Genomic DNA, 12987 nt, shown 5'->3' on the forward strand with positions numbered 1-12987 from the left:
CTAATCAAATCAGGGTCCCTACCCCCAGACACGCAGCCACACACTGGACGAGGAGGAGGTCCTGCCTGGGCATTATTAGGAGAATTAATCACTGCCACACACACAATGGTAAAGCTGATAAGTGATCAGAAGCTCTTGTCTTAAAGCACACACAGAGACACGGCGTGATGGATACGGTCACTTATCATGTGAAGGTGCTTAAGAGGAGTCAAGGTGAGTGAGTCTTCGCTAGGCTATATCATGGGAGATGACATCAGTCAGCACCAACCGTCACCAATAATGAGCAGATTAAACTAGTTGAATTTATTGCCATCAAAAATTAAATACATAACAATAAACTCATTTCCTTATCTGTGGTCCAGACAGATACGTGTTATCAGCCTGCGAGCGATTTAGCCAGCGATGTGGAAGGAGGAGGGAAAAGGAGGACTTTTATTGACTGAGAGCCTAATGTCAGACCATTGATTTCTCCCCACACACATTATTGTCATAATCACACTATTGGCGCTGGCAAGCTAATTATGAGTGGGTCTCCCTTTGTGTGAATGTTCGGTTGTGAGTGTGTGTGCATTTTTCAGAGCTAATGACTGTGTTCATTTGACAAGAAGCTCAGCAGGAGTCGAGCGCTGAACAACTGCAAGGCAACAGGACACACCAGCACACATCACACATTCACTAAGCGGATGTAAGACAGCTTGCATCACCTCCTACTGCTTTTATTAATACTTCTGTCAGAAACATTAAAAGACGCGGCTGGTTGCCGGAGCGATCATAGGGCCCTGTCAACATGTGCGTAGTTTCTAACTCGCTGTAACAATGAGGGGAGCTGTGCTGAGCCTCAACATTAAAATATTTAACTAATGAGGAAAGATGAAATTCTGATAGCAGCGCTGAGCTACTGGAATCCCTTCGTCTGCTTCAGATAATTAGGAATGTGAGTGTTGGAAGGGCGGGGAGTAGTTTTACTTTTATTCAGAGCTGAGAGACCAAAACGTCATCCAGTGCCACGGTACCTTCTCCTCAGGGTGCAGCTCTTTGAGGATGATACGCATGTCAGGGCAGTCTTGTGTGTGTGAGCAGGGTTTAGGGGTGAAAGGGTCAGATAAACCCTCAGGAAATGAGGGTGTCTCTTTTAAAGCAGGGAAAAACGTCAGGCGATCACAGCTTTGTTCCGCCTCTGCTTCGTCCTCTTTACTCTCTGCATCAAAGTCACACAAGATCTTTGACTCTATGAAAATAAAAATAAAAATTCAGAGTCCAGGACAGAAATTAAGATTTAAACAGCTAAATGAGTAGGACTTAGTGACATCTTGTGGTAAAATTTCAGAATGCAAGCAATTCAAAATAATCTTTACCTGCATCACTGTCTGATCTTTGACTGGACTCCTCAGACCTTAGGCCGAAACCCAATGCACCCAGCAGCTGCAGGAAAAAAAAACAAAAAACATTTGTCACATTTGAAAGTGGCATAACCTGCATTAAAAACATTTTTAATGGCATGCAGCACATATTACACTTATTTTCATAATCCTCAATGTATTTCTTTGGAACTTGAGATAGATACACACATCGTAGTCCAGAATTGCAAAGTGAATCATATGTGGATGTCATGCATGGTGATGTCACACAAGGCAGGGAGAGTTTTGATCAGAGAAGCACCCAAGAGGCCCATTGTAGCTCTGGAGGAGCAGCAGAGGTTCACAACTCAGGTGGAAGAATCTATTTAAAGGATGACTCTTAGTCTTCCACAATATGAATTTGTCGTCTGCCAGGAGGAAGACAGATGTAATTTTTTCTACCAGCTAAGTGGGGGCATAATTCACATGCAGATGAAGTTTCTCTAATTATATGAGTCCAAAGCTGATCACTCTAATTTCATTTCACCATCCCCACAATAGAACAAGATGGTGGCAGTATCATGTTGTGGGTATGGTTTTCTTCAGCAAGGACAGAAATTCCAGTTATTGCTCATGGGGACATGAATGGAAATAAATACGGGGCAATTCTGGCCAAAAAACATTTTATTGTGAGAAACATACTGGAGACTGGGATATATACATATTTGGAAATGGCCGAGTCAAAGTTTGAACCTAGAAATCTGCTAAGACTTGAAAATTGCTGTTCAGACATCCAACATCAAATCTGAAAAAAGCAAAGTAAAATTAGAAAAAATATCAGTCTTTAGAAATGAAGACGATAAAAAGATCCTCCATGTTACCATTATGCACTACCATGTGTTGTTCTATCACTTATAAATGAAACATACATAGATTTGATGTTGTAATATGTAAAGTCATTCATGTATAAATACTGCAGCAAGGCGATGTACATGTCATAAAATTCAGAGTAGATTCTCCTTCTCTAATCTAAAAGGACTTACCCGTTTGGATTGTCTCATGACTTTTCTGCGTAAGCGTAGTTTGGTCCGGTTCGGTCCTTCTGCAGATTCTTGCACCCAGTCTTGGCTCAACAGCACCCCTGGACCAGGGCCGAATATGGCTCTCTCTCTCAGTAGCTCGGCCTCCACATGCAACCACTGAGAGCTCACAAGCTCCCACTTGGTGGTTTGCAACTGGGACAAAGAGGGAACAAATAATTTTGTCAAACTCCTATTTTCATCTCTGAAACACTTTTAACTACGATGTCCAACCTGTGAGTGGTTTGTCTTCATGTTCTCAAACACACTGTGACCTCGATGCCTATGTGACTCCATGTTGGACAGAAACTCCTGCAAGAAAACCAGAGTGAAAACAGCTGCAAATAAAAAGAGGGAAAGCACAGTGACTTGTTTGGGTTTAGACTGCACACATACAGGCATGCACACCCACACACAAGCACGAACACAGACAAACAAATGCACACATACATAATGGCATTGTTGTTTCCTCATGCAATTACAATGCATTCACACAATTACATCTGTGTTAAATTGCATTCACTGGGCAAAACAAGCTAGTGGCTACAGTCTTACAATAACCCTGTGTTCAAATGTAATCATTTGTTGGTGTGATCTAATTAACATAAACATTAATATCACGGAGCCTCGCCACAGTCAGCGCCAAGGTTGGTTTGTGTGAGCACCTTTATTGTGTGTGAGCATGCGAGTGTATTGGTGCTTTTCTTTTTCTTTTTTTAAGGACGATTAAAAGAGAAAAGCAATGAAAAACCCCCCAAACAGAGCCGTGTGTTGACACTGCACAATGCTCATGTTCAGACACACTGGGATCATATTCTGACTGTTAACTGCTTCATTAAACCCATCATCACAGCGGTGCTCGCTCTGAGACTAGTGAAACAACATGTGTCCATCTTCACAGCTGACCCAGGAAAGCCATTTAATTGAGCGAGCGAGCACGCAGTAACTCTTTATATCGAGTTTTATTTACACATGCTAATTTTGTGTTCTGTGGAATAAACCCACTGAAAGAATTAATTTGTTCATTTCGACCAGAGTAAAAAGGCAAGAACACTTTTGCACAAGAGCAGATGTACTAATTCTAGATAGGTTACAGAGTGAACATGTTCATGAAAGTTGACAAACTTTGACAGGCTCTTCGGAGAAAACAAATTGTTTCCTTAAATGGCCGGCTGCCTATCCAAATGAGAAGTTGCGTCGTGAAGGAAATAAAAGAGGAATTTGAAGGGAGATTATAGAAATATGAGTAATAATGAAGTTTGCAGACTAGAGGCGCGTTGTGACAAATAAACAGCAAGTTGGCGTCATCGTCTCTAATTTCATTCCTTCATTTGGACAAACATAAGTAATATATAGCATTAATTACCCTATTTAGCAGATAGGAACCTCATTGGCTTTTTAAAATGCTGCATTAAATACATAACTCATCTCTTCCCTCTGCAATTAACATCAGAACATCGCGCTCATTTCCATTTTAATGACTTCCCAACAATACGCCACCTTTGATGATAAGGCAACATAATGTCAACTTCATTCTGAGCTGGCAGTGAATGTGTAATGAACTTAACGTGATCATTAGTGCTGTTAATTATCTTTCTAATATGAGGACACAGATATGATTATGGAAACTGCATTCACTGATGAAATAAATCTCTGGAAGGATTGCACTGAAGCTTAACTGAGGACAAAGTCTGCTTATCAGTTTTTATATTCTCCTCCATCACCTAATAAACCTATTTATTTGGTTAATAAATGTAGAAGCATTTGCTTTCAAAAGTTTTTGTGATGTAAAAGAAATTACTTTGGTCAAATTTTCTCACAATGTATTCCACCTTTAATGATATATATCCTATGAAGAAAACACTAAATAAATAAACACTAAATAAATAAACACCTGTAATAGCCTAGATGCATACACATACACTGTGTTCCAAATTATTATGCAAGTGATGTTTTCTCACATTTTCTTAAACGGTCAATCCAAATGATGGTCAGTATAATTTTCAAGTCATGAACTATTACAGTACAAATCAGATTTTACTGAACAAAGCTCCCAATGAAAACAGTATTTTTTTTTCAAAAATAAAAAACTCAAAATGCACTGATCCAAATTATTATGCACAGCAAACTTTCTAAACATTTTATGGACAATGAAGAACTGCAAACGGTCATTTTTTGAATGTTTTAGTACATGTGGTCACATGTACTAAAACCAAAAGCTATTTCAATCAAAAACATCTTAACAGACCAATGTACTTGTTAACATTGGACCCCTTCTTTAATATCACCTGCACAATTCTTGGATCCATTAAACTTGTGAGTTTGTGGATCGTTTCTGCATGAATTTTTTTGCAGGATATCACAATACCTTCCCAGAGCTGCTGTTTTGATATGAACTGCACCTTGAGATTCCAGAGGCACCAGCTGCTTCAAATAACTGTTTGCTGCTTTGTAAGGGCATTTTAACAGCTGCTTTCTTAATCCAATGAATTTGTCAAACAGAAACCTTCCTCATTATGCCTTTATCTGTCCAAATACATCTTTGTTCTGAATCAGCCATAAATCTCTTCACAGTACGATAAAACTTCAGTTTTTGTTTAATATCTAATGTTTTCATACCTTGTCTTACAGCACTACACTATCTGATGATTTTTATCAGCAGAGATTCTTTCTCTTTCCCATATTGCTTGAAACCTGTGGCCTCCTTAATAATGTGGAACATCCTTCTTAAGTAGATTTCCTTTAATTGAGCTCATCTGAGCTCAATTGAGAGAGCTGATCAACCCAGCTCTCTGAAATTAATTATAGAGATTCAAAGAGCCCTGACACACAATACCATCTACAAATTTAATAGCGCAACAAAAAATGTATCTTTATGACACTTAAATCCAATTTGCATAATAATTTGGAAAACGGTTTACACACCCGTATACTAATGTGTTGCTGATACACCATTTGATTTAATTTTAGCATTCAGTCTTCTTCAGCTTACACCTGCCTCAACTGTGGTGAAATTCATCAACCTGAGATACAGCTCTTCCAGGACCTTTCTATAGTTTGCAGATTTTTATCCTTAAGGCAAAGCCACAATTTTCAGACTTGTACATAACTATTTTCATCAAAAGATCACATGCAGGGCTGACAAAAAAGTCTTAAGGTGTTGTGTAGGAATGTGTCTGTCCAGACCAAAATGTAATTTTTGGGACATATTTTAAAAGGATTTGGCACAAAAACAATACTGCACAACTTTAAAAAAAACCTTAAACCCACTGTGATGGGTGATGGTGGCAGCATCAAACTTCTCTTCAAATAAAACTGCAGTTTTGGTTGAGATAGAAGCAGATGATGTAGAGATATTTAATTTTTTTCAGGATCACAATGAGTGATGCTAAAAGTGATGCTAGCTCAAAATTAATACAGAGTTGGAGAACTAAAGCTGACAGAAAATCTGTGACATGACCAAAAGAGGGCTGTAAACCATATGCATCACAACAGTTTGAGAAATTTGGAAAGCTTTTGCAAGGTAAGAGTGGTCACATTTCACTGAAAAATAAAATATGCTGAACTTACTCTATAGACTAGAATATTCCAACAATGCAGTTTTTTTCTTTAAACTGCATTTGTTTACTTTTCATTTTGAATTGTACAAAACGATTAAACATGTGAGATGGTTAAGAAATAAACACCCCTTTTAAAAGGGGTGTGTATACTGTTGAGAGACACTGGAGCAAGATGATTCACTGTGCTGCAAAGAAGCTCATCAAAAGCACACAAGTTGTTAAATAAAGGTCATAAGTTGATGATCTACAAATTAATTAATGGCTGTTATTACTTCAAGAAGATTGATGAAAATGTGAGAGGAGCAGCTGACTATAGCTGATGATTGTTTCCACATCTCTAATTTAAACACCACCAATATTCTGCAACATTTATGCAGCAAAACACCGTAAGGATGAAGAACTAAAACCTCCCGCCATCCTCCTCCCTGCATCTCAGATGGAAAAACAATTCATCACCTTCTTTGATAGCCTGTCAGAAACTGATATGATAAAGAATAACATCAAATGAGTAATGTTTTCATCAGATTGCTACCACTGTAATTGCCAGCATGATTTTTGTGGGCAAGACACTTGCACAAACAAGAGCGTATACGTACACTTTTGGGGAGTGCGAGACAGACACACAGACGCTGTAATTTCATGCCTGTGTGGCTGAGTAATATGTCCCTGCTCCCTGCTCCAGATGGCTCAACGTCTTAAGCGTTGTGGGGGAACTAATGATGTGGGCCACGTGTTTCGGGGGGGAAAAACAACAATAAAGGCGTCTTTAACCTTCAGCGGCAAACGGTGTGCTGTGGCTATGGATGGGCCTAACAGATATCAATTACAAAGCCCACTCAGGGGCAATCAGCTGTGATAATCCAAATCTATTTAAAGAAATAAACACTCCCGCAGGGCTGGATGGCCCCCAGCATAAGCACACGTCTTTCGATGGACTTTTGGCACAGTCCTCTGGGATCTGGGAGAAGATAACAACCCCAGATACCGCAAAGGAGAAAACTGTGTGTAGAGTTGACAAATGTAGAGTTGAAAAACTCTATGCTGAAGAACTTTGCATATGTATTCATATCATATATCAGCAAGGTTTCATTTCACGTGGAAACCTTGCTCTAAAATGTACATTAATACAATAACACAAAGTAGTACAAAACTAAAATGGAAAAAAAAGTACGGAAGGTTTTTTTTTTTTTTTACTAATAAAAATGTAAAAATATATATTTATCCCTCCCGAGGCAATATGTTGCTTCTGTTTCAGTTTCCATCTCTCCATAGACAAAAAAGCATCCCCACAGCATGATGCAAGCACTATCATCACGTGTGGCTGTGAACATGGAGTGGCCTGTGTTTTGCAGTTAGCTTTTTGTAACAGCCAGCAAGTTTTAACGTGTTTTCAGTGTTTTCTACATGATTTTGTGGTTTTCTTTCAATGCTAAATTTCTTCAATCGCCTCTTCCAGAAAGACAAAATTTGTGGACTATTTTTGAGTTAGCTGAAACCTTATAGTACTTTCCCTCTGCAAAGATACTTTAAAACCTGCGTGTGAAACATCACAAAATGGAATATATGTGAGGCAATGTAGAAGTACCTCTGCTTTCATTGACTCTTGACCTTTTCCCAAAGCAGAGCGAAGAGCACTACTGATGGCATCGAGCGTCCTCTGAGATCTGCTGGCTGCTTTTGTCTTCTGAGATTCTGAGAAGACATAAATATCAATACCTGGGCGCTCACAGTCATGCTTATTAACCCTCTGTGCTGTCTGCAGAATGTGAGCTTACCTGTGTACAGCTGCCAGGCTTTGTGTGCCATCTCCTCCCATAGGGGGCTGATTTCAGTCATGCTCACCGGCTTCGTCTCCGTCATACTGCTCGCTGAGATTTCAACCTTGTAGCTCTCTTCAAGCATTTGTTGTCTTTCTGATATTACCTTTGACCAGCAGGCCTCTGCTAAGGACACGAGTTGTTTGCCATCTAGAAAACACATAAAAACACACATTTTGTATTTTCTGAGGAGTGAAATAAACATAAAATCCCTAAAAGAGGGGATCAAACCTTCTGTTATGTTTGCTCCGTTACTGAGGTTGGAAGGGCTTTTACTTCTGCAAGGTAAAGGGCTTGATTTCTTTTTGTGTTCCTGTAGTGGCACACATCCAAAACCTTCTGGGTAGCTACAAAAGGAGAATACGTGTTAATTTAGAAATATAGTGAAAGATTTGCTAAGTGAAAAAGGCATAAGTTTCTGTTATTGAGGCATATTAACGTTTTAAAAAGCGACAAAAAACATGTCCATTCTTAACCCTCGTGCGATCTTAACATTCTGTTTACTCCCCTTGTTCTACAGGTCAAAAATGACCCAACCTAACAAAAAACCCCAAAATAAGGCAGCTTACCTCAATTTGAAATCAAAAATCTATTTTGCATGGTGAAACAATCTGTTATTTATCAGTTCAACTCAATTTAATTCATATTTATCATGTATTTTTTGTTACATAATACAAAAAGACAATCAGTAGTTTTACACTTTTCTTTTCACAGAAACCAACTTCATAAGATTTCTTTTACACAGTAAAAGTATTGTAATGATATAAATGTGAAGTAATTACTTCTGAATTAACTGTACCAAAAGGGAAAAAAGTCAACAGTCTGAAACTTTTTTATCAATGGTTCATTCTTTTATACTATTTGGGATGTCAATTATGAAAATACTTCTCTCATACAACAACAAACAACAACAAATTTATTTTTTGGCAATCTGGTGTGTTGAGTTTCCTCTCCCCAACATATTTTTAACTCCACACCTGCCAGTTTTGTTGGTTACTCACTGAGCCTGTGAGTGCAAAACCTGTGAAAACCTGTGAAAAGTCTGGAGGTAATACATAAAATAAAAAAAAATGCAAACAAATATCAAGGGAGCCAGCAGACTTGTATGATACAGAGCAGACAGGCAAAATATATTTAATGTTCTAAGAAATAAGCACTTAAAAACTACCCCTAGTTTTGGTATGAGTGTATTTTATATTTTTGAAATGTTCTCTCCCAAAATATTTTGACAATTTGTTTATATTTTTAAAGAAATGTATTTATACTATGGAATATAATGCTGTATCTTTCTAACAGTTTTTACACTTTTTTTTACCTGCCAGAGCGAATCAGCAGCAGACAGTGAAGTAGGCAGGTGATGAAGTTCACATTAGCATTGTAAGTTGCCATGAAAACATCCCAGCGTTCCATGAAGGTCTGCAAAGCCCTGATGACAACATCCCTCTCTTCTTGGGAATGACGCGGTTGAGACAGGAAGTGAAGCAGGACTTTATTGGAGCACGAGTAGAGGGCAGACACAGCCCTCTCTCTTTGAGTCTGAGGTTTCCCCACGGCCTAAAATCAGACAGACGATGCCTGAAAAACTTAATCTACATTATTTTTATGTTAAAGATGTATCTCTTATTGCTCAAAGGCTCTCTAAGTTAATGACATGCTGCTTTGAATTTATCTAATAAATTTTGTGAAAGCCGTCTGTCTGTGTCTCACCACCATAATCTGATCAGCCAGGAAGTCAAGCAAACTTTCAGGATCTCCAGCAAACGTTCCACTGTGAAGCTTCAGTAGCATAGTCCTACAGAAGAACACCACATTGTCCATCAGAGTACCCATCTCTCCTTCGGCATTCTGATTATTGCAGTCTAACATAAAAAAGTAAAGTTATTATTTCATTTCTGTTGAGTACAGATTTAGGTGCATAAAAGTAATGTGTTGTGGTGTTACCTTGTGAGGTGAGATGGGTGTTGTTATCGTCCTCATGGCTGAGCATATGAATGATGTTCATGATCAGCTCCATCAACTCAGATTGAAAAGTCTGCCTTTGCTCCAGCGATGTGCCATCAGGACAAAACTAGGCGAGAAGTAAAAAATATTGTATTTAACGACAAGTGCACAGATGATGTGAGTGAAAACACTAGTCAGGAAATGTGCTGTTTTCCTCCTAATGGTGAACAATTCGATCAAAAACATCTTAGCTCTGTTTTGTTTGGTAAATGAGCATAGAGTGGCACCTTCTGGAGAAAAAAGAGTTTTGCAGAATTTGGTCAAACTGAAGCAGAGTTTTCAGAGAAAAAGAAAAACAAAAAAAACAGCCTTTTTACTGTAGAAAGCATGCATCACTTGATCGTGACTGGAATCTACAAACTGAATAATATAAGATATGCATAGTACATGCCTGAAGTTTACATACCCTGATGTTGAAAGCAAATATTAAAGAGTTTCTCTATCTCTCAAACAGTCAAACAGATATATCTACTCTTAAAAAAATACAATTCTATGTTTAGATACATGTTCATTATAAAACCAGTCAGGACATGTTGGGATCAAGCCAGAGATGAAAAAAAACTGTTCAAACTCCAAATCCTTAAAAGTCCCAAATTATTTTGACATTCATGGTTTCGAACAGCAAGGTGATTAACGGCATGGGCTGGAAATTCACCTCCAGCAGCAGAACTGTGGGATGTGTGTTGGAGCTTGAACACACGTTTAGGAGACTGTCCATCAGCAGAATACGCATGAAGTCGAGCACTGGCTTCCTCGTTGGATGAGTACTGAATGTGCCCTCTCTCTTATTTGTTTTGCAAGGGTTGACCTACGGTAAGAAAGAAAACCAGACAATGAAACTCCATAGATGATAAATTATAGGAGAGCTTTATGAAACCACAACCACACAACAAACCTCTTTAATCTCCACAGGATAAACAACACTGGCGAGTGAACGCAGGAACTTGGGTGATGCCCACAGTGGGTCTCTTGGTCGGAGATTGTGAAGGAGACAAAGGAACTGCATTACACTGGCTGGGAGCTGCACTTCCCATGGTGCCTCACTGTCCGATTCATCTGTAGATAAAGGCTTTTGAAACAAGAACAGAGACACATGTTCTTCACTGAAAATTTTCTTTTAAAATATTTATGAGAATCTAGACTCTTTTAATCTTTCAACCTGAGAAATAATAACTTTAACCAGCTCAAGCAGTGTCATAGCAGCTTCAGCACAAAGTTGCTGAGAGGGAGCTTCCCTTTGGCTCTCAATTAATTCCTGCAGGGCATCATCCAAATCGAGCTGTATGAGAGATTCAATGAAAGGATGATGACAAAACTGATACTGTAGGGAAGGAATCAAGACTGTGCAGAGTAACCCACCTCTCTGGCTGTCATGTGACTGATGCTTCTCCCAAGTAGAAGAGCAGCAAGAGCTTCATATACCTGAGGCAGGTGAGTGTGTCTGACTAACAACTCCTGGAGAACATCAAAACCTGGACAAGTGGTGCTGAGACACTCCTGGGACCAAGGACAGGCTCGAAGGTTGTCTGGACAGAAGGTGAGGAGTCAGTGACTAACAAAAGGTAAGCTTTATTTTTAAAAATCATCCAAATCTGGTGTGAGAACCATGATATACCTATTTGATTAACAAAACTAACAAAATGGCCTGACCTTACTAAGGTAATCGAGTGGTACAAACAAAGATTCTTTTGCAAGTGACTCCTTTTGTACCTTACAAAGCACAAACTGCAGATAAACAAAATGGCACAATAACTGAAATATTAGTTTTTCTAAAATAAAATAGTCACTTGTTGTTTTTTTTCTTTTGTATTTGTTTTGTTTTTGTGTCTATAACTTAAGAGTTGATTCAAGATTGAACTGTATTATTTAAATAAAGTGTAGCATCACAAGTGTAGTCTAAATAGGACTGTATCTCAAAAATAATTCAAATAAACCCACTAAATAAAACCCACAAAATTCCAGTGGGATAAATTAAAAAACATAATTAAAAAAATAATATGATTTTGTCTACCCATGATAACAAATGGTTCCTCTATGCCCTCTATGAGTGTTCCTGGCATCACTCCCTCTCTGAAGCTGCTCTGCTGTCCTGGATTGGACAGAAACTGTGTGAGCAGGATGAGGCCCAGTTTCAAAGTGGTTGGGTGGAGGTGGGCCTGAAGGAAGAGCAGGAACCAATCGCTGCCGAGAGATTGGAAAACTGTGGCCTGGTGACTAATTGGGGGATAAAAAAACAAAACAAAAGAATACATTTGGATAGGTATTTCTGCCAGGATATGACTTTATGTCAAAAAAAGACATATGCTACCTTCCATTTATACACTGACGCTTAACAAAAAGCTAAGAGTATTCATCCTCACCATTTTTGAAGACTGTCTGATTGAAGAATTTCAGAAATTACAAGCAGCATCTTGTTACGGATGCAGACGATGCTAGTTGGACCTGAACGGCAGAAAACAACCCTCTATTAGACACAGATGTCAGACATGTATTGTCATTGTATGCATGGGATTGTTAACTCTGTACCTGACATGTCATTTGAAACCTCACAGTCCACTATCTCACTGCCTTCATATTTTTCACTGGAAGGAGGGAGTGTGTAAACCAGGAAAAGCCCAAGTCTTATCACACAAAAAGACACATGCAGAAAGCATTAAGTTATAAAAATAGATCGTCAGTATTTAAAGAAACAACAACTTCAGACTCTACCTGCTTATGTCTGAAGAAGTCATGTGAGCCTTCAGCAGTAAAGTGATGACGTCAGAGATAATGTGGACCCTTTGGATGGTCACCGCAGGATCACAGAACTCAAACAGCAGCATTGGCAGCAGGCCCACACTGTGCAGGACCACTGCATTCCTTCTGTCACTGCTCGGTTATGATGAGGGAAACAGAAACAGCAGCGATATCAATCACAATCTGTTCCCGCAGACAGAAAATCTAATTCACCAATCCATATAAGCATTCAGTCCTCTCCTCAGCCTTCCTGACTGATTCTGCTGAACGTTCCCTTGACTATTTTCTGCTCTGCAGTTCTGTGATATTGATGACAGGCTTCTCTGTGCATTGACAGAACAGCCAATAAAAGCTGTCAATTCAGAACAAGGTCCTCTTTATTGTTTTACATGATTTGTTGGCTGTGACAATTAACAGTAAATTTAAATATATTTAGGCCCTCTTCATATAGGATTAA

The 12987-nt window shown here is 38.8% G+C and overlaps 1 protein-coding gene across 1 annotated transcript in view; it reads right to left on the minus strand.

Moving 5' to 3' along the window:
• The window catches only part of wdfy4 (WDFY family member 4), a 51972-nt gene that overhangs the window by 22358 nt on the left and 16627 nt on the right, over positions 1 to 12987 (minus strand). The window contains exons 28-45 of the mRNA XM_055030116.1: positions 12504 to 12662; positions 12321 to 12415; positions 12155 to 12236; positions 11806 to 12008; positions 11154 to 11320; positions 10954 to 11073; positions 10690 to 10863; positions 10450 to 10602; positions 9735 to 9861; positions 9501 to 9652; positions 9109 to 9347; positions 8025 to 8140; positions 7752 to 7943; positions 7562 to 7668; positions 2651 to 2728; positions 2381 to 2572; positions 1356 to 1422; positions 1014 to 1228 (exon numbers count right to left, since the gene is read on the minus strand). Of these exons, the coding sequence (XP_054886091.1) occupies positions 1014 to 1228; positions 1356 to 1422; positions 2381 to 2572; positions 2651 to 2728; positions 7562 to 7668; positions 7752 to 7943; positions 8025 to 8140; positions 9109 to 9347; positions 9501 to 9652; positions 9735 to 9861; positions 10450 to 10602; positions 10690 to 10863; positions 10954 to 11073; positions 11154 to 11320; positions 11806 to 12008; positions 12155 to 12236; positions 12321 to 12415; positions 12504 to 12662 (2638 nt within the window). The remainder of the gene's footprint in view (positions 1 to 1013; positions 1229 to 1355; positions 1423 to 2380; positions 2573 to 2650; positions 2729 to 7561; positions 7669 to 7751; positions 7944 to 8024; positions 8141 to 9108; positions 9348 to 9500; positions 9653 to 9734; positions 9862 to 10449; positions 10603 to 10689; positions 10864 to 10953; positions 11074 to 11153; positions 11321 to 11805; positions 12009 to 12154; positions 12237 to 12320; positions 12416 to 12503; positions 12663 to 12987) is intronic.

The sequence above is a fragment of the Poeciliopsis prolifica genome, unplaced genomic scaffold, assembly GCF_027474105.1.
Source record: "Poeciliopsis prolifica strain line A6 unplaced genomic scaffold, Auburn_PproV2 SCAFFOLD005, whole genome shotgun sequence".
NCBI classification, from domain to species: domain Eukaryota; kingdom Metazoa; phylum Chordata; class Actinopteri; order Cyprinodontiformes; family Poeciliidae; genus Poeciliopsis; species Poeciliopsis prolifica.